The 22,000-nt window shown below is 48.6% G+C and overlaps 1 protein-coding gene across 9 annotated transcripts in view; it reads right to left on the minus strand.

Annotated features, from left to right (window-relative positions):
• MACF1 (microtubule actin crosslinking factor 1) overlaps positions 1-22,000 on the minus strand; it is a 337,838-nt gene that overhangs the window by 308,230 nt on the left and 7,608 nt on the right. Inside the window, exon 1 of one of the 9 annotated variants that reach the window (XM_078073362.1) lies at positions 11,986-12,279. The exons of the other annotated variants lie outside the window; for them this stretch is intronic. Coding sequence (XP_077929488.1) covers positions 11,986-12,079 — 94 coding nt within the window. The 5' untranslated portion in view covers positions 12,080-12,279. Of the gene's footprint in view, positions 1-11,985; positions 12,280-22,000 lie in introns of those variants that run through there. 9 annotated transcript variants of the gene reach the window in all.

A 22,000-nucleotide genomic window follows, 5' to 3' on the forward strand; every position in this document is an offset into this window, starting at 1 on the left:
AGGAGCAAAAAACAAGCTACACTGTGGGGAGCATGCCAGTTAACAACCGAAGGATGCTCAGTATGCCAAAAGGGAGAAGACCTCAGTCACTTCTGAGCTGGACCTAATACATTAGGAAATATCCTCCTCCCTAGACTAAAGGGAAAGAACCCAAGCAAGCAGAGGACAAAGGAAAGGGTAACCAATACTCTTTTCAGATATAAAGGTCAGATAAATGCTATAGGACATTATCGCCATCTGAAAGGTAGTGATTATACTGAACCTGTTAAGGTAAGGCAGGGAGGACTCTTGAGTCATGAGAACAAATCCATCACGTTCGCTGCCTGCCTGCCAAAATAAACAAGGAGGAGGCTGCATATTGTGGAGACAATAGCCACTCTGTCTAGTCTTACAAAGAAGCCCGGTCTTCACAAGCCTGGTCCAAACAGACTAGGGAATACTAATCCCACAGCCTTCATGGAAAGCACAAATGTTTCTAAGCTCAACTACTCTGGGACAGTAAGTGAAGCTAGCCCGTGAGATTTATGCCCACGCTAAGCATGGAGTTCCCCTCTCTCACCAATGAGTCCAGCACTCTCCATATCACATAGTAAGATGAGGATTAAAGACCACAGGTGAGAAAAGTCTCAAAAGTCAAGATGCCCGGGACGCTTGGGTGGCTCAGTCGGTTAAGCGGCTGCCTTCGGCCCAGGTCATGATGCCAGGGTCTGGGATCGAGCCCCACATCGGGCTCCCTGCTCAGCAAGGAGTCTGCTTCTCCCCCTCTCTCCCTCTGCTTGTGCTCTGTCAAATAAATAAAATCTTAAAAAAAAAAAAAAAAAAGTCAAGATGCCCCTGATCACAAAAGTCAGATGAAATTTTTAAAAATATCAATTTCTGCCCTGCACTTTACTAAATGATAGAAAGGAATGTAAAAGTTACATATTTGGTTCCTGCCCTGAAAGAGCTTACAATATTGCTGGGGGAACAAAACACAAGCCAGCCCAGAGAGCAATACAAATAATAGCATCAAGCAGATGTTACATTTTGGGGGAAGGACCCCTTATTCTACAAGAACCACTTACTCTTCCATCAAATCTATGCTGGAAAGCTGATCCCAGGTCAATCCTCCCGTGTGCCTTCTCAGTATCTACACCCAGGTCACTTCCCTCTGCAGCTAGAGGGAAGGAATGTGCGCGTACATACAAGTGCGTACACCTGCGTGCGCACACACAGCCCCTACTCTCAGCAGATAACTTCACCCCCCACTTCAAAGACAGAGTAAGAGCCATCAGGGAACATTCCCTCAAGTTCCTACACCTGTAGCCAACCACCTGCATTCTTGCCTTCCTCCCTTCTAATCTTTTTCATCAGACACATTCCTCTTTTTACTCCAGAACCCATCTTCCCATGGATTATTCTCTTCTTTGAATTTTATTATATCTCTACTTCTCTACTGTTTCCAAACAGCACTAAAACATGTTTATGTCTCTATGTTACAAGAAACAAACAAAACTCCCTCCACCCAACACCCCCCTCCTTCAAATGCCTTCCTCCTCTGTTTCTTCCAAGTCCAGGTTTCAAAACTCCCGGACTCCATGTCTGCACTTCTCATTCACTTCCCAACCCACTGCTTTCAGGACCGTGCTTCCCACAACTCCACCAGAAATGCTCCAGGAAAGGTGACCTTTATATTCTAGAGCCCAAAGTCCTTATCTTGCTTGACCTCTTCATAATCAGACACTGCGTGATACGGCCTCCTCCTTGAACTCACTTCTCTCCCTCCTACATCTCTGGGCACTCCCTTTTGCTGGAGTTTCCTTCAGGGGATCCTCTCTCTGCTCCCAAGCCACCCCTCACCCCTTGGAGGTCCCCAGAGTTTCTGTCTCAAACCTCTTCTTACGGTACACACGCTCCCATCAATCTCCGTGTCCGCTCCTGTGATTCCATCCGCCGACGACTGCCTCATCTATAGCTCTCCTGAGCGCCATACTCTACCCAGCCACCTACCTGCTGGACACCTCTGCCCAGCACCCCAAAGAAACCTGGACCTCAACGCAACCAAAACGAACTCCGTATCTTTCCTTGCACCAGCGCTGCCACCAAACCACCGCAAGTAACCTTCCTCCTCTTAGACTCCCCCTTTTAGTTAATGGTATCACCCACCCACAGAGAACCCCAAGCCAGAAACCTGCAAGTCATCCTAGGTGCTCCCCTCTCCCCTCATATACTGCATTCAATTAGTCATCAAAACATGGATTTTACCCCTTAACCAGGTTTCTTGATTGGCCCACTTGGCTACATTACTACTTGCACAACCTTAAACTCGAATCACTCCCTGCCTAAATTACTGTAACAGCCTCCTAACTGGTCTGTCACTGGTCTTGCCCCTCTGCCATCCTTCCTCACATTGCTGCCACAGGGAAAATATTTCTAAAACGTAAATCCGATCATAGCCTTCCTTGCCCCAAATCCTTCAGTGGCTCCCAAAAGCCCGTAGGATCAAGTCCAAACTGTATACAGTATGACATACAAAGCCACTCAACACTTTAAGCCCGCCCACTTTTCCCATCTAGTCTCACTTTTCCTTCCCTCACATCCTACACTCCGACCTTACCAATACCCCATATTTCCTCCTCAAGCTCTCTCATCCACTCGCTTCTGTTCATGGTTCATGCTGCCCAGAATGCCCTTTACCTGAACTTTTGGCCCCAAGTCCCGAATCTCTTAGGTGACAGCTCAGTCATGTCCTATTGGATGCCTTTCCTGACCCTTTTCCACCCTGGCCATAGTGGCTACTCCTCTTCACTTCCACAGCACCAGCATCTATCTCTATGATAGCACTCCCTACAATGGATGGTCACTGTTTACCAATATGTTTTCCTCATTAAACGTAAGATCATAGAGATGCAAGAGCAAAATCTTTGTTACTTCAGCACTGTGCCTACTGCCTGGTTCAGAGAAGACATTCAATAAATGTTTATTAATTAAATGAATGAATGGATCCTCCAAACAAGCCCCCTGACACCCTAGGAGATTAGCAGTTCAAGATTTTAGAAGGGATTTAAGAGGATTTCTTATGCAATTCTTGGCAGGTATTCCTGGAAACATATAATGAAGCCTGTCCAGAGAATGGGTAAAATAGGTGTTCTGGGGCATTCAGCATTGTTGATTTAAATGAGAAGACTCAGGGGCACCTGGGTGGCTCAGTCTGTTAAGCGTCCGACTCTTGAGTTCAGCTCAGGTCAAGATCTCAGGGTCGTGAGATTGAGCCCAGAACTAGCTCTGCACTCCGCGGGGAGTCTGCTTAAGGATTCTCTCTTTCTTCCTCTCCCTCTGCCCCTCCCCCCGCTCACGCACACTCTCTAAGTAAATAAATCTTAAAAAATAAATAAATGAGAAGCCTCAGAAATACAACCTTGAGTCATAGGCCCAAATGCACAGCCCTATCTAACAAGTTCAGAATGGAGTAAAATCTTCAAAAGATTTTTATACAGGGGCGCCTGGGTGGCTCAGTCATTAAGCGTCTGTCTTCGGCTCAGGTCATGTTCCCAGGGTCCTGGGATCAAGCCACACATCGGGCTCCCTGCTCCGCGGGAAGCCTGCTTCTCCCTCTCCCATTCCCCCTGCTTGTGTTCCCTCTCTCGCTGTGTCCCTCTGTCAAATAAGTAAAATCTTTAAAAAATAAAATAAAAAAAGATTTTTATACAAGAAGAAAGAGGACTTTATTTTGGAATAGCCCTGGCATAAGGGGTATTTAATTCTTCTCAAGGCAAAATCTCCTAAAAAAGAGTAATCGATGTTAGTATCTAAACTTAAGTCCCTTAAGTGCCCAAAATGTCTCTCAAATATACACCTCTCCTCTTTAACATCCCTTAATCTAACCTCATGACACAATTACAACAGTGGCCTCCTAGAGAATAAAGCTCCACTCTCATCCATCATTTACACACCTACTACATTAATCCTGTCCATTTTATAATGGTTCCTCATATTAACATTCAGGACCTTCTCTCCCTCCACCCCTAATCCTGATATCATTCTTTTAATGTTTCTCAGTAGCCCCCCCAACTCCCCACTACCACTTTCTCCAACACAGTATCTGCTTATAGGCTAGCAGAATGCAGTACAATGTGAGCTTATTTACTGTTGCTGACTAACCAAAAAGTACAGCCAAAAAAACAAACCCTTCCTATATGTCTCAATCCAACATGCTCCTGCGAGTTGAAACCATCTGCACTCCAAGACACTTCAAGGAAGCTCATTCTTTTCATTGACACAAAGGAATTGTGTTTACCTTTCCGAACAAAATTCACAATAGAAATTCGCTATGGTAAGAGGGAATCCAGTAGGACAGCTGGCAAAGCCCTTGCCCAAAAGAAGGATACTGACTGACCAATTAATTAACTTGTCCTAGGCAACAACCCAAACCATCCCTGATGACTGGCACATCCCAGATGACTGACACATGGTTATGCAGAAGAAAGCAAATTCTGAACACAGAAAGAAAAATAAATGCTTGTGCCCAATGAGAACAGACTTAACACTGTCACACAAATTTATGGAGCCACAGCAAGCTGAGGGTATCAGATCCCCAGATGGCAAAAGGGCCTATCCTTGAGCACTGCATTCTCCCCGGGCAGAGCACACCTATCTGTTGGTCGGCCTGCCTTTCCACTCTCCCCCTAAACACACACACACACACACACACACACACACAAACACACACACACACATTATCTGAAACTCTATATACCTTCCTGTATTTTTTACAATTTTCCACATTAAACATACATTACTTTTATAATTGAAAAGAAAATTATTTTAAAATATGACTTGAGGGGCACCTGGGCGGCTCAGTCATTAAGCATCTGCCTTCGGCTCAGGTCATGATCCCAGGGTCCTGGGATCGAGCCCCACGTTGGGCTCTCTGCTTGGCGGGAAGCCTGCTTCTCCCTCTCCCACTCCCCCTGCTTATGTTCCCTCTCTTGCTGTGTCTCTCTCTGGCAAATAAATAAATTTTTTTAAAAATCTTTTAAAAAATAAAATATGACTTGAAAGCGTTCATATGCTTGCCCCTTCTCTCTTGAGAGAAACTCCCTGCCAATCAACCACATACAAAATAAGTATAAAAAGTCCCTGCGCTGTAAGAGCCTAAAACTTCATTAGGGAGGGGCACCTGGGTGGCTCAGTCATTAAGCATCTGCCTTCGGCTCAGGTCGATGTGGGATCAAGCCCCACATCAGGCTCCCTGCTCAGCAGGAAGCCTGCTTCTCCCTCTCCCACTCCCCCTGCTTGTATTCCCTCTCTCACTGTCTCTCTGTCAAATAAATAAATAAAATATTTAAAAAAAAAAACTTCATTAGGGAAACAATTCTAACAGACATGAGGCAATGCAAAAATAATACAAAACAGAACAGACGTAAGAGACTGTGAGGCAGACACCGTAAGAATAAGGAAGGAGAGGGGCGCCTGGGTGGCTCAGTGGGTTAAGCATCTGCCTTCGGCTCAGGTCATGATCTCCAGGTCCTGGGATCAATCCTGTGTCAGGCTCCCTGCTCAGCGGAAAGTCTGCTTCTCTCTCTCTCTCTCTCTCTCTCTCTCTCTCCCTCTGGCCCTCCTCCCTGCTCGTTCTCTCTCTCACTCTCTCTCAAATAAAATCTTAAAAAAAAAAAAAAAGAAGGAAGGAGAGATTAATTTCTGAAAGAGGAAGGGGAGAAAGCTGCATGGAGCACAAAGGTCCCACACTTAGCTTTAATTCTTTTTAAAAAAGATAAGATTTGACTAATCAGAGAGAAAGGCAGAGGGCATTCCAGGAAGAGAGAACATAAAGGCAGAGGGGCAGATATGAAGACCTAGGGAGAAGGAATACTAAGATCTGCCCAAATGGAGCAGAGAGCTGTGTTGGACAAGAATAGTTGATACAGTTAGGTATGCAGAATAAGTCAAACAATGGAAGGCCCTGAAAGCTACAGATAAAGAATCAGTGATTCATTGTAATTTATTCCAGGAACTGAGACATTCTGGAAGGAAAAACAGTATTTTATTAGAAGTAACCAAAAATGGGGCGCCTGGTTGAGCATCCAACTCTTGGTTTCGGCTCAGGTGGTGATCTCAGGGTCATGAGATAAAGCCAAGTTGGGCTCCGTGCTCAGCGTGGAGTTTGCTGGAGTCTCTCTCTCTCTCTCTCCCTCTGCCCCTCCCACTTGTGCTTTCTCTCTCTCAAAAAAATAAGTAAATCTTTAAGAAAAAAAAAAAAAGAAGTAACCCCCCAAAAAGTTGAAAAAACATTCTTAGATACTACACATCAAGCCAACAGGCCTGAAAGGGCTCCTCCAGACCAGAAATGAGCAAATGCCCCTGGTAGAAGCAAGACAACAGAGGCTTAAACTCCAATCAAAACCATGAAGAGTGGGGTGCCTGGGTGGTTTAGTCAGTTGAGTGATCGACTCTTGATTTCAGTTCAGGTCATGACCTCAGGGTTGTGGGCTCCAGCCCTGCATTGGGCTCCATACTCTACATGTAGTCTGCTTGGGATTCTTTCCCTCTCCCTCTGCCCCTCCCCCCACTTGTGTGTTTTCTCTCTCTCGCTCTCCCTAAAATAAATGGATAAATAAAATCTTAAACAAACAAACAAAAAACCATGGAGAGCAAAAGCAGGAGCTTTAGTACACCATATAACCCCATCACAACATGGCTCAACATAAAATTACCAGAAGCTAAAGGGCCAACCTTATTTAGTAAAAGGAGGGCCTGGGTGTTTTCAAGACCACTGAGAAAAATGCTACAAATTCATTTTGCAACCCATAATTGGTTACTTGTGACCTTTGATCTTGGAATGTGCACTCTGAACAGCTTTCTACCATCATCTCCAAAACCTGAAATTGGCACTGAAAAATAACAGGATAATAAGGCCTCAGCTGATGCATTTCCCTGGTGTGTATTATGTCACTTGCCAAGCAAGCCCAAGATGAAAGCAGTAGCTCCCATAAGCACTGTTAGCACATGCACACATTTTATGAGTTCAACAGCATGAATGTGGCTAAAGTTTGTGATTTCCCAGCAGACGGACTTGACTCACTTTCTGAATTAACAGTGTCCATGTCCAGAAGCAGCAATTATTCTATTGTTCTGTCTAGAAGCTATCCACTCCGATTCAAGGGCTGTGTTCTAAAAAGGAACTTAAAAATTGAGTTTACATTTAACCAAGAGGTTGCTTCAGAGAGTCACTTAGTTAAACAATACCAAAGCCTCAGCCTATATTTTCTAACCAGTGTTAACAAAACTTTATCTCTTTGCATTACATTGTTTTGTTTTTTTTTTAAAGATCTTTATTTATTTACTTGACAGAGCAGGAGCGAGCACAAGTAGGGGGAGCGGCAGAGGGAGAGAGAGGGAGAAGCAGACTCCCTGCTGAGCAGGGAGCCCAAACTCAGGGCTCGATACCAGGACCCTGGGATCACAACCTGAGCCGAAGGCAGATGCTCAACCAACTGAGCCAGCCAGGTGCCCCATGTATTACATTGTTTTTGTATAAAAATTTCAAAGTGGGGGTGCTTGGCCGGCTCAGTCCATGAAGCACATGACTCTTGATCTCAGGGTCCTGAGTTCAAGCTCCACCTTGGGTATAGAGATTACTTAAAAAAATTCAGGGGAGGGGAGTGCCTCACGGTGACTCAGTGGGTTAAACGTCTGACTCTTGATCTCCGCTCAGGTCTTGATCTCAGGGTCGTGAGTTCAAGCCCCAAGATGGGCTCCCTGCTAGGCGTGGAGCCTACTAAAATAAAAAAAATTTTTTTTTAAATGTCAAAGTAATTTACATACCATGAAACTTCTCCCATAATAAAAGGAAAGGAAAAGAAATTCTCCACAGTTCAGAGATCTGGAAATGTATGCCACATAAGGAGTGGGAGTATAGTTAAGAGGCTAAAAACTAATAACGATATTAACAAAGTATTTTCACAATTATCTCACTTAACCCAGGTCACTGCTCTGATTTTAAGACTTCCTTCTGTGATATAATGTGAAACCTTCATCTAGAAATCTGCGATCCTGGCTCTTGGACAATAATTTAAGTCTCCACGCCTAAACGTATCCATGTGTATAATACCTTCCTTACAAAATATTATAAAGATCGAATAAGATAATAAATATGAAACTACCTTGTAAAAAATAAACTATTACCTACATTTTTCTAAACATGAATGGCCTAGTATGTGCCAGTAGCTCATTTGGATTCTCACAAATCCCAAGGAATTAGTATTATCATTCCCATTTTAACAGATGTGAAACCCAAAGGAGATGTTAAATGGCAGAACTAGGACTGGAGCACAAGACTAAAGAAATTAAAACCTCATCTCTTCTATATTATGCTGCCTTGCTAGTTCTGAATGTTAAATAATATGCAGACCCTTCACTCCCTCTGTACAGTAAGTTCTGTAAGTTTTTTTTTGTGATAAAATAAACAAGTATCGGTCATAACTAGCTTCATGGCACCTAGTGAGAACTCCAAAGTTTTTAAGTACCAGATAGTCCATGTTACCAAAGTTGAAATGTGACTGTTTTTTTACTCCTAGTTGAGCCTGGCATGTAAAGACTCTTTAGTTTTTTTGGGGCTTTGTGAAAACACAAAGTCTAATTCCTCACAAAACAACTTACATATTACCCTTCTGCTTAACCAACCACCAGGAACCCGGATTGTATTTCTTTTTAAAACTTCTTCTCTAAAACCAAAAACTATGCCCGTATGTGGACTGCTGCTTCCATAGAGTTTGTCCCTACCCCAGGAAAAGAATCAGATCCTGGTTCTCCTACCTCTCTGACTGTTCTTCCTAGTTTGCTTTGGTGTTCACAAGGACCTCAATCTATTGAAAGGAAAACTATGCAACTGGCCCAAATCATCTGGATGAAATATTCCTCAAAACAATGCATGTCTCTTTTCTTTGTTTCCATGTGTACCAAGCAACCATCTGATTACTAGCTTCATAATCACTATGGTACAAGGAAAAGGGTGCCCCAGACAGCAATGTAAGTATTCCAATCACTAGACAGGTATGTCCTCTATCATGAATTAATAAAATTGACATACTCGTTGTTGCTTTTTTTAAACTTTCAATGACTCCCCGCTGCCCATGGAATAAAGCCATAAAAAAATCTTTACAAATTGGACTCTGATCCTTTACAGTATCATCTGCTCCCAAAACTCTTGCCCTTTAATCATACCCAACTACTCACATTCTGTTCCTCAAACCCCTCCATTCACTTTTACCTTCAAATCTTTGCATGTGGTATTTTTTCCTGTCTTCTCCCCACCCTCCTCCATCTGACTAAATTCCATTCATCCCTAAAGGCCCACTCAAGGGTCACCTCCTTTGTCAAATCTCCCAATGAACCCCAAGTGGAAATACTCATCCCTCCTCTTGTGTCCACAGTCCTTTATATATACCTCTGTTCTAGCACTATAGTATCATAATTATTTGTCTGCATAGGTCTTTCCTTTGCTAGATGTGAATAACCAAGGGCAGGAACCAGGTCTCATTCATTATTCTGGCATCCCCAGTGCCTAACACTGTGTTACTTGTAATAAATATTTAATAATTGTTTGTTGGAGAACTGAAAGAAGAACATATCCTGGCTCTGCTGGTTGCTACCCACTCTGAAATGTTAGAATAGAAAGTTATTAGCTAATACCTCCTGTTTGCTGGATAGTCAGGCTCTGAAAGAGCCTTTGGGATATTTAGGAAATGAGAGAGAGTGTTTATGTCCATGCTGAATCATCTAATCCTGCCAAAACCATGCTCACTACCAACACACAGGGAAATGGTTGCCAGGCACAATTATGGAAAATCCATGCCTGACAACCATTCCTAATACAGCTGCAATACATACTGTTCTACTCCCCTCACAATGCAAATGCATCACTTCCCTTCTAGCCTCTGCCCCTTCCAGGGACAGTTTATGCAGCTGAAAACTTTAGCTCTCCTTCTGAATACAAAAATCCTGTTTCATTTGTAGAATGAGGTGACTACAAATTAACAGCAGCAGAGAGAGAGAGAGATCCAAGAAATCTGGTGGCTAACCAATGAGAGTCAAGCACCCCAACATCATCAATATCTATTTCCCCAAGTCTCTCCAAAACTAATTCCTGTCTTTGTTCTCACAAACTACACCCCTGCTCACTCTATTGATTCCAGCTTAGGCAAAGAGTTCTCCTATAAAGGCAGTAAGGGGATTTCTAAGTCTGGAAAATGCAAGAATTCCATACAGCAAAGTAACAAAGGCCTGGATCCTAATCCACCCTGACTTCCCAGTGAGAATGGTGGGGGGGGGGGGGGGGATTAGAAATTCTTCTGCACCTATCATAGAGCAGCCTGCACAACAATTCAAACGGCTCAAGTTAATTTATTTTGGCCAATCATTTTCGACTCATTCCTCCCAAAAAAGAGATCTGTGCCTGAAAAGGATCAAATTCCTATACACCTGATCACAGTCTTTCAGAGGAAACCAAACTAAGTGAGCCAGCTCAAAGGACTGAGCACAAGAGGCCTCTCCTGGAACCAGCCCTACTTCCCCCTTCTTTCCTCCTTTCATTTTTTAGGAATCCAACTTCCTTTCAGCTGGAGGCCACCAGCAACATGATCCAGTGAGGTGCTGAGATTTCTTCACCTATTTGTGTTACAATTCTGCTAGTTGTTAAAGCTGTCACAGCCCAAGACAGGCACAGAGTGTCCTCCCTCTGAAGAGTGCAGTGTTGCTCAAAAGCCTGCAAGGAAACTTAAGGGAACCAACCATTCACTTAGCAGCATTTTTTTCAATGAAGTTCAGCAGCACAATCTAACCTCTTTGTGCTCTGAAATGAACCTACATTTCTTAAAAGACCACAGCGGGTTGACAGAACACTTGCTGCAGGCAGGGAAACCTGGACAGTTCACAGGAGCTGATGCAGAAGGGAAGGAGCAGAACTGCTCAGCAGGTCCCTTTTAGCATTTCACTTCTCTCTCCTGCTGCATTCCCGAGCAGAACTCTAATGCCACAAGGGAAGAAAAAGAGGGAGCGTTTTACAGCTTCTGCATTAGTTTCCCTTCACTGGGTAGGTGTCGTAAACAAGTATGCTAGACTCAGGCATAAGGGCTGAAGTCTCCTCTCCTTCCCATGAAAAGAAACTAGAGGCCCAGTCACAAGGGCGCCGCTGAATAAAATAGGAGAAAGTGCTGCCTCTGGAGTTTCTGGGGGAAATCTCCCTGCCTGGAAAGCTCAACTGCTACACAAAGCAAAGCCCAGGCCTGGATGTTCAAGATCAGAGCAGGGGCCCCCGGGGCCGCGCACCCCAGCCTCGAGCGCGAAGGGCACCTCGGGCAGCCGGGGACACGTCGAGGAGCCGCGGTCCGCAGACCCTCCGCCTGTCAAAACTTTCTCGCGGACACCCAGGCCTTGCAGGAGGCACTGGAGTGCGGGACTGCTCAGCCAGAGCGCCTCTGGGCTGCAACCCGAGTCGACCGCAAGCCTTTCGGTGGGAGGGAGAGGAGCGGCAGACCCCCGCTTCCACCGGCTCGAAGCCCCCGGGGCTGGGCGGAGAGGAGGCCTCACCCCCAAAAGTGCACACTCACCGACCCCGGCCGCCACGCGACGGAGCGGAGACTGAGGGAGACAAAGGGGGGCGAGGGCCCCCGGGCGGGCTCGCGGCCGCCCGAGCCTCGGCGAGGGGAGCCGGACACCCGGAGCGGACGGGGAGGCCCCTCGCGCCCGACTCCTCCTCCTCCTCCTCCCCGCAACTCCCCACGGCGCCGGGGCTCCGGCGGCAGCGCCCGGGCTCGCCTCCTTCCAGATAATAGGGCGGCTAATGTAACCAGTGCTGGGGAAAGCGCCGTCTCCCGCAGGCTTATCTCAACTCCGCAAATAAGCTGGCCCGAGAAAGAGCAGGTCCTGGGCCAGCCCCGACGCCGGGGTGGGCGCCGGCCCGCGGGGTCCCCGGCGAGCCCCCGGCCCCCGCCGCGCCGCCCGCCGCACCTTTGTAGCGCTCCAGCACATCCTCGTACGCCTGCACGAACTCCTTCTCCTGGCTGCGGTTGGCCGGCTGCTGACCCGGCACGTAGCCGGCCATGGCCGCCCGCGCCGCGCTCTCCCCGGGCCCCGGCGGGCGCCGGCTCCAGGCCCGCGCGCTCAGGCGGCGGCGGCCCCAGCCTCGGCCCTTTGTGCGGCTCGGGGGCGGCGGCGGCGGCGCCCCGGCTGTCCGCTTTCCGCTGTCCGCTCCTCACCCGCCTCGCCCCGCCTGGCAGTCGCGCTCCGCTCCTCTGCCCGCCCGCACCCGGCCGCTCGCGCTCCGCCGGTCCCGGCTCGCGTTTCCGCCTCCCCACCCCTCGCTCCGCTCCTCCCTCAGCCCGCCCCGGCGCGGCGGCGGCGGCGGCGGCGGCGACTCCTCCTGTCAGGAGCGCCAGGCCCGGCCCGTTCCCGCCCCTCTCCCGCCGCCTCGGCCGCCCGGCGCGGCCCGGCCCCCCGGCTGCACACGCGGGGCCCGGCTGGCTGCGGACCACCGCCCGCGGGGCAGGGGGCGCGGGCCGAGGGGGGCGGGGGCCGCGGGGCCCAAGGCCCCACGCGCGTGCGAATGAAGGGCTGGGCCGGCCGCAGCGGCGGGGAGACCACCGGGCCGACGCCACAGGGCGGGCGGGCACCCGGCTCCGCGCTGACCTACACCCGCCGCTGGGACAAAGGAGGGAGCCCCCTGGCTGGCCGAAACCGAGCCGGGCCTGTGCAGCTGCTAGAGAAGGGCCTAGAGGAACTGAGAGCAAGGGGGAGAGCGAAAGACCTAGGTAGATCCAGGGCCAGACACGGTCAGGAGGAGGACAGGCGCAGGATCCAGACAGGGCCGCAGCGTGAGGCCGAAGGCCACACTGAGGCCACACGGAATCCCAGAAACAAAGGGTTTTCCAGAAACGGAAGAAACTGAACTTGAAATGAGAGGGCACGCCAAGCACCATGAAGTAAACCAGGCCAAGGATGAGGAGCCCGAAGCTGAGAAATGACAACGGGGGGGTTGGAATGAAAACGGGATTCTGACCGCACGGTGGGGTGAGTAAGAGAGACAGTAGGACATAAATCGACAGAGGGAAAAGACCCAACAGGATTATGGCGCTGTGACAGCCATCAGAACAGAGAGACTTAGATCAGAAGGGAGAAATGTGGGGACCTGTTACGGAACAAAGAAAAGGATCCTGGAGCCTAACTGGTCAGTGATGAAAAAAAGAAGCCCAGTATTCTCTGTCAGGGGAAAGGAAAGCCAAGGAAGGAAACTGGTAAATACAGGTAGGGATTTATTTGGAACCGTTTTGAGAAAGGGAGTTCCCAGTATCATCTGATCCTCCATTCCCCCGTGTATCCTTCAGTCCCAATAATCACAGACCGCACTGGGGGCCCATAGTTGTGAATGAGCAACTCGGGTAAATGCAGATTATCTTTTTGCCCCCATCTCCCCTCATCCAGCCATTATCCTCCAGGGCCTCATCAAGTCTGTTAACTTGATTTTTCAGGGGGTGGGGAGATGGTTGTGGGTGAAAAGTTAAGCTGGCTGATCTCACAATACAGCATATTAGCAAGTAAAAAAAAGAATTCGTGAGACATTGAGCAGGCAAAATTGGGACTTACGTTTCCATTTCAGTTCCTATTCTCAAGGTTTTTAAAGAGGAGCTTCTTCCCCCGGGGCAAGGCCTGCCTCTTTTTTTTTTTTTTTTTTTAAAGATTTTATTTATTTATTTGAGAGAGAGAGAGCACATGAGAGGGGGGAGGGTCAGAGGGAGAAGCAGACTCCCCGCCGAGCAGGGAGCCCGATGCGGGACTCGATCCCGGGACTCCAGGATCATGACCTGAGCCGAAGGCAGTCGCTCAACCAACTGAGCCACCCAGGCGCCCAAGGCCTGCCTCTTTATAGACTATGAGTAGTGCCAAGTACTTGGTCGATGCTCAGCACATTAATAATAAGAGATGATGCTTTTCACTAATAGGTGCGCACTGGTTGTTTCCACATCATACCATGATCAAAAATCAGGTGAGCAAGTCATTCATCATATCTTTCTCCATCCATCAAGTTCTGCGGGCCTGCCCATGTTCTAGGCATGGAAATCACATAGGGAAGGGCCTAAAAGAGGGCAGACAGGGAGGGTCTTTGGACAAAGGATCATTTCCTTCCAGTTTAATCCTTTGTGCTTAAAAAAAGCTAGACCACAGTTTGGTGTCAGCTGCTAGTCAGTTCAGTTTAAGAAAAGGAGAATAAACTAGAGGTTTATTATTTTTCAAATAAGAGACTTAGTGGAAAATGCAGAGTGAAGGAGTTGGAGATTGATGGCATAAGCACATTTTTCGTAAACAGCAGAGAATATAGAAATGCTAACTCTGGGGACCTTGACTGTATCCGTGCTGAGTCATCTGCGTTTCCTATATTATTTTATTCCAGTAGGGCTAAGAAGGCCCAGACACAAATACACATACACACACCTCCACCCTCACCCCCAGACATCTGCCTCATTTTCATTACAGTGAATAGAAAAGTCCCGCCATCCCCTCCTGGGACTGCTACGTGTGCCACTTTGTAAGCAGGTTACTCAAGAATTGTGACCGAGGCTTGCCAAAAGTGAAGACGGGCAAGAAGGGAAAGAGAGTCTGTTCTGGGAATCAGACTTTGTTGAAGGCTTGGGGGACGTAGGGGGGGAGAGGGCAAGAGGTTGAGATTCCTCTTAAGAAACATGGTAATCAAGGAAGAAAGTTCTGGTTTGGGTTGTGGCTGGAGGGCTTCTCAGACTCAAGTAGCTTTCTTGACAAGATTTGCATTTAAATGCTCCCATGAGATTTTGAAGTAATGAATTCTTGTAATGAATGGAAAAGGGGAAGTCCACATGTTTGGCTGATGTTTCTGTTTTATACAGAGAAAATTTTATAAGGATAGAGGAACAAAGCAGCTGCTGGGGGTGGGGGAAGAAGGAAGACTATGAAGGGGAGGTTTCTGGTTTTTTCCAAGCAACAGTCTAAATTTATAGCCAGACCACACAATCAGGACAGCTCTGAGGCTTTCTCCTTTTGGTCTATGATTTTCCTTTGCTCCTGATGGCAAGACTGCTGTTGCATTTCTAAGGAGGCTGCAATGGGGAACCCGAAGGACGCAGGATGTACTCAGAAGGACATCTAGTGGGAGGAAAGGGTAATACAAGTAAATAAAGCCTTATTTTTTCCTCCGTGTCCTCCCCCCACTTAAGGCTCATCAAGGGGCCCTCTCTCTAAGGTCCAGCCTCTTTCAACTTCTTTCAGCTTCTCAAACGTGTTCTCTCGCCTCAGGGCCTTCCCACCTGCTCTTCTCCCAGGCTGTAACCCTTCACTGCTCTCCTCTTTTGGCCTGGCTCATTCCTACTCACACCTCTGCTGAAACTCCTACAGAGAAGCCTGCCTTGATCCCCCGGATTAGTAGATCCTCCCTCCCCCTCTACTCCCCTTTGGTAATATCCATCACACTTGAACCTATCAGTTCCATGTCTTTCATTCTTACTAAACCATTAGCTCCCTGAGGACTGGGGCTGTTGTCTGCCTTGTTCACCACAGGACCTGCATCTAGCAAATGACCTGGCACCTGCAGGGCACTCATCAAATATTTGTTTAAAATTTTGATTCAGTGGATGAATGAGTGGACCAGAGATGATCCTAAAATACTCAGCTGCCTGTGGCTTCTGACTAGCTAGAAGGCCAGAGTATTTAAGAAGAGAATATGCTTGTCTCTCACAGTATCCCTTACCTGTGCCTGGCATTCAAAGTCCTCCATATTTTTTTTTAAGATTTTATTTATTTATTTAATTGACAGAGAGAGAGAGAGAGACAGCGTGAGAGGGAACACAAGCAGGGGGAGTGGGAGAGGGAGAAGCAGGCCTCCCGCGGAGCAGGGAGCCCGATGCGGGGCTCGATCCCAGGACCCTGGGGTCATGACCTGAGCCGAAGGCAGTCGCTTAACCAACTGAGCCACCCAGGTGCCCCTAAAGTCCTCTATATTTTGACATCTACTTTCCTTTACAAGCTGAACTCCCATGATACCCTCGTGTGCGGCGTCTTCCCCTATAATCAAACTCTGAGCCTTCGCCTGGAATGTCCTCTACTCCCCAACTTCACCTAATGAAATCCTACCCATCTTGAAAGCTCACCCCAAAAGACATGAAGTTATTTTTAATCAACCCAGGTAGAAGAGACTCTTCTCAAAATCCCAGCCACATTTTCTTTCTCTCATTCCCGGGGCTCCAGCCACATGTATTGTGGGTGTTTGCATCACTGCCTCCTTAACGTCCTGGTTCAGAAGTTCTTTGAGGCAGACACATCTCTTTCATCTTCCCTCATCTTAGGACCTAATACAATGCTTTGCATCTAGTAGATGTTCACGAAATATTTGCTGAAGGCATAGATGTCTCAACTGAAGACATGTGGGGGTGGGGGATGTGGGCTGGATCTGTGATTCAAGACAATTGAGAATCCAATTTAGTGTCCACTCAGTGGCCAGGGGCTTCAGGTGCAGAGAAGAAAGAAGAAAGTGAAAAATTATTTCTCCTTCTGCTAGTGCTCCTCCTCCAACCTCTAGAAGGTTTACTCCCAGCACTTCTTCAGCTTGGCTCCTACTGCTGCATTATTTTACATGTGTTAATGGATGCTTTATAAATAAATTCTTTGCTAGTAGTGTGTGCGTGCATGGGTGCGTGCGTGCGTGCGCACGCGCTCTGTTCCTCCTTGCAGGGGTAAGCTGTTTCCTGTGCCTTTTACATTCCCCGGTAGTAGCTGGAACCAGACACTGAAGGGGCTGCCCCAAGCCCTATCCTTCAGCTAGATCTTGGAAGAATATCATCCAGTTCTAGTCTCAGGACACCTGCCTCCAGGCCCAGCCCCATCAGCCTTTCCATCTCCAGCCCAAACTTCCTTTCCTCCCAGGCCCTGGAAACACTTAACTAAGCTTTGCCTCCAGTTCCCCAGTCCACTATGGGGTAGGAAGCCTTTGCCCACCATCATGCTGCCCTCTTCTGTTCAGAGAGTGCAACGTCGCTAATTTAAGAGGTCTGGATGGTGCCAGCCACCCAGGAAGACAAGATCCCTGCCACAGGCAGCCCGTCACCATAGCAACCCTCAAAATGGTTACTCAGCCATCTGGGTTACCATAGCAACTGGCCAAGTCTCTCCACCTCAGCCTCTCCCTAGGCCTTCTCCCCTGGCTTGTCAGAGCCAATGCCAAAGAATCTCCAATCCTTACTGGGCGAAATGAGCAGAAGCTGGACCCCTGATAGGCAGCTGTCCCAAAGGGGCGTGGAATGCCTCACCCGCCCCGGGCTTCCTGAGGCACAGTGGAGATAATGGGAGTTAAGGCACTCTGTGAACCTTGAAGTGCTGCGCAGATGTTAGCTATTATTAAACTACCCTTCCCAGTAATGGGGGAGGCAATGGGTTGCCCTAGGCAGAGCTAGTGGCATTCCCCGGTGTGGCCCCTTACTGGCTGGGAGACCTTGAACAAGTTACGGGACTCTCTGGGTTTCTGTTCCATCTATGGTGGCACATCTGCCTCCTAAAGTTGTTTTAAGGATGAGGTCAAATAAAGCCTGTAAGCTGCTAAGCACAAACCTGGCACCGGGAACATATCAATAGGAGCTAGGAAAGCTATTGGCCCCTCTGCGGTCTCCCAGGCTTTCTGTGACTATAACCATTTTTTTTCTCTCTCTCTCTCTTGAAGGAAACAGGCTAATGCAAGCCCCACTCAATCAACCACACCCAATCTCCCTTCTTATTCATCCTGTGTAGGGCCTCTTTGGTTCCTACCAAACAGGGCTGTAGGCACTCTGCACTCTTTGGGGGAATTGGGAAGTTCCCCAAATTAGGAGCTGTGGCTAACCCCTCCACTTGAAATAACCTCGCCTGGGGCACCTGGGTGGCTCAGTCAGCTAAGCATCTGCCTTTGGCTCAGGTCATGATCCCGGAGTCCCGGAATCGAGCCCCGCACTGGGCTCCCGGCTCAGCGGAGGGCCTGCTTCTCCCTCTGCCTCTCACCCCACTCGTGCTTGCACGCTCTCTCTCTCTCTCAAAAATATAAATAAAATCTTAAAAAAAAAAAAAAAAAGGAAATAACATCTCCTCATCCAATACTACCTCAGGACAGAAAGCTCTAAAGGGGCAGTGACAGGCAGCCTGGAAGCTGAGCACAGATCCCAAAAGAAGCCCCAGAGAGTGGTGGCTGCTCATGTGGAACAGCTCACCAGTGTCAGGGCAGGCCTGGGACGCAGGCCCCTCTCACAAGACCAGAATTCCTTCCCTTTGTGATTTTAAATACTTCAATCCTATTGCATCTCAAGTTCAGTCTCTTAAGACTGAATCCTCGAAATCCATTTTCAGGGGACTTCCTTAATTACACTGGCAGCGTCCTGATTCAAACCCAGGGTCCATAGGTTTGAAGTGGTTTAGGAAAAACAGACAGACACCATCCTCAGAAATCAAATTTCCAGACACAGAGCCAGAAATGCTTGAGCCTAGCTCTGCGTGTTCTGGGAGTAGGGCATGAACCGCAAGCTGGAAAGGGCCAGAGGATCAGATAAGCAACACTGGAAGGGACACATGACGCCCGGGGCCCTGGCATTCGGAAGTCAGAATCCCGCATGATGCCTCTGGGAAATGGGTTGAGTGGGACAGTTCCAGCTCAGATATGACTACTGAGCAGATAAACCAATATATTGACTACGGGGGGTAAGGCAATATGATAGTTTAAATGTGAGGAGGTGAGAGTATGTGATTACTGGAACTTCCATCTCTGTAACTGGGGAGGCAGAAGTGAAGTGCGTGAGTGAAATAAGATTGGCCATGAATCGATCATTCTTGAATCTGGGTGATGGGGGTTCACTATACTATTCCCACAACTTTAGTATATGTTTGAAATGTTCTGAAGAACGCGGGGAATTTCGAGTTAGGCCCACTTGAGCCACAGCAATGAACAACTCCAAAGGGCACACTGCACGTGGGGTGCTCCAGGGGGCGCCATACCCATTCAGCGATGCTGAAGCCCAGCTCCACTAGCAGCTTAGCGGCTGACCTCAGACAAGTTCCTTCACCTCCCTTCTATAAAGCAGAGAGAGTAGCAACTAGTTCCCAGGGTTCTGGGAGGACTGAATGATATAGGCACACATCTCGGACTCAGTACACAGTAGCTTTTACAACTATTATTTACTAGGGGATCCCGGCTGGCATCAGCTCCTAGGAGTTCCTGGACTGAGTCCAGAGTTCAAATCCCCAAGCCACCCTCTGAATTCTTTAATTCCTAACTCCTACCGGCTGTTCTCTCTTCATTTCCCTTCTTTCCTTTCTACTGAGGCCGAAGAGAGGAGAACAGGAATAGAGAAACAAGCAACAGGGATATGCCCTTTCTCTTCAGGTTGTCCTGGCAAAGGCCTATTTCTTTTCCAAGGGCCAGATCAAATGCTATCATAGCGCTAAGCCAGCATAGGGGGCAGAAGTAGGAGGAAAGCCTTCCCTCTCAGCACTTCCAGATAACTCCAGCTTGCCATGTGGCAGCTCAGGCTGCATGCTAGCTGCCTGCACAGGAGGGACCTGGGTTCTGAAGCCCAGTCAGAGCCTAGCACAAAGCAGCTCCAGAAATACGTGGTAAACAAGTAAGTGCATGATCAATGAATAAACAAAGGAATGAATCGATGCATGCATGAATTAGCAAACAAGTTTATGAGCAAATGAGTAATATTCATGAGAATGGTTAATGTGTATCTAGCGCTGATTACATAGCAGGCATTGGGCCAAGCACCTCACTCCCACTAGCTCATTTAACCCACCCCACAAGACTCCCACCCACGGTGGCACTCTTGCTCCCCCATTTTAACCGTGAGAAAGTGAGGCTTCAGTGAAGTTAGTAATTTCCCAGGCTCACCCAACTGGCAAGTGATGGAACTGGAACTGGGACTCCAGCTGACTCCCAAAGCCATGCCCTTGAGTGAATGAATGGAAGAATGAGCACGGGAGGGAGGAGACGAGTAAGGAGGGAATGCAGAGGGAAAGGCATGCCCAGAGACACACCCCCTGAGGCTCCAGGCAGAACCTTCCCCTAGACACAAAGCAAAAGCCAGGTATCTTCTTGGGGTAGGGGTGAGACACAGCTGAGGACAGAAACATCCACCCATCATCAGTTTTCAGGTTCCAGGGGCTGCCAGACCGTCTCTGCAGCAGCACCCTAAGTCCAGGCAGAGATTGCAGCCAGGTGCACCAGTTCTGCTCCTGCAGGAGCGCCAAGGCAGGGCCAGGAAGCTGGCCCACTTCTAGCTGACAGGTGGCAACAGGCAGACCCAGGGCCAAATCACGGCAGGTCCTAGCCGCAGCAACTGGCCGGACTCAGGATAGCACTTTGGTGATGGTGGGTTATTAATACTCCCCCCCAGATACGTTCACAGACCTCCTCCCAGGGGGAAGGCTGCTGGAACAAAAGAAAGTGCCGCCCTAGATTCCGCGGCTTGGTCTGCTCCTCTGGTGCCATGTCATCTCTAACCCCGTGGGACTGAGAAATGACAGCCTTCCGCAGCCCCCAGATGAACCAGTCCTTCCTCCGCATTCCTAACCTCAGTCCTTAGCTGCTCCAGAACAGAAAGGCATGAGTCAGACTGCCATTCCAAACCTGTCTCCGTGTCACCTGGGAAGTCACTAGAAAGGCATGATGGGAAACCAACAGCACAAAGCCGACACCTTGCAATGTGGCAACCACCTTCCTTCACCAGCTGGGGTCCCACAAAGACCCTGAGCCTCAGAGAAAAGACAGTTGGGCTGTCTTTTCAGCTGCCTGCACAAAATTCTGCCCACGTGGTCACTTTCCATCCCTGCAGCTACTGTGACCCAGATTCACTTTCAGAGGGCTGGGGCTGAGCTGATGGTGTGTAGCTACAATTCATTCTGCCCCACTTTCATGGGACTCTCCTGCTGCTCTCTCCTGCTACTGAAACCAAGCTCCAGGACAGGATCAGGGACTCCCGAGGGTACTGCCAGGAAGAAGCTAGCAAGGAAGAGGAGGCTCCTTCGGTGCAAAGGTCAAAGAGCCTGGCGCAAGCAAGACTGGTGGCTCTGGAATAAGGGTTCCCAGTGGAATCGGTGTTTAAGGCTCCCTTTCCCACCCCTGCATTCCTTTCTTCCCAACATGGCGTGGCCAGGAAAAAACCATTTCCACCTGCCCTCTGACCAAGCCCTAGTGTGAACAAAAGAAAGGGGCGGAATTAAGAGGCCTGAAGCTCCTCCCTTGCTCATCTGGGAAACTGCTGCCTTCCTGGAGACTCCACTGCCTCTTCTAGTGGCCCAGAGAACTTACAAGGAATGACACGCTAAGTGCAGGAACAGGCATGTTAACCCGTGTCGTCTAACGCGTTCCGACTCTCCTCCAATGACCATTCAACGCAGATGCCATCATTTCCCTTTTACAGCTAAGGACTCTGAGGCTCTAAGAAGTGAAGTCATTCGCCCGAGTTTTCTGACTCCAGGTCCACTTGTCTCCATAAATGAATGAACAAGCAAAAAGGCTCCTTCTCAGAGCTTCCATCCCAGAGGAGAGATGCATGGGCGCAGAGATGCGGCCCCTTCCTCTGACCAGGCATGTGCTCTCAAAGGCTGTCTCCGCAAAGGCAAGCCCTTGAGAGACTCCAGCAGCCGAGCTGAGCTGACCTCTGATAGCAGGGCAAACCAGCATCAGAGCTGCATCTCACAGCTCCCACTGGGCTTCTAGATTCTAATAAGCCCATGCTCTCAGAGTGAGATCCTGGGGCAACAGCAGGCAGGGTAAGATGGGGACTCCTGTCTATAGCAACCTCTAGATCTGGTGGCGGAAACAATGAACTCTAAAAGGTCAACTGAAACAAGGGCTGGGCAGAGATACAACTGCTGTCTGACTGGAGGGATCAGGGAAGCCTTCCTGGGGGAGGCCACACTGGAGCAGATGTTGGAGATGATGATTTTACCAGCACCTGCTGAGGGGCCCCCAAGAACAAATCCG

The sequence above is a fragment of the Halichoerus grypus genome, chromosome 5, assembly GCF_964656455.1.
Source record: "Halichoerus grypus chromosome 5, mHalGry1.hap1.1, whole genome shotgun sequence".
Lineage (NCBI taxonomy): Eukaryota > Metazoa > Chordata > Mammalia > Carnivora > Phocidae > Halichoerus > Halichoerus grypus.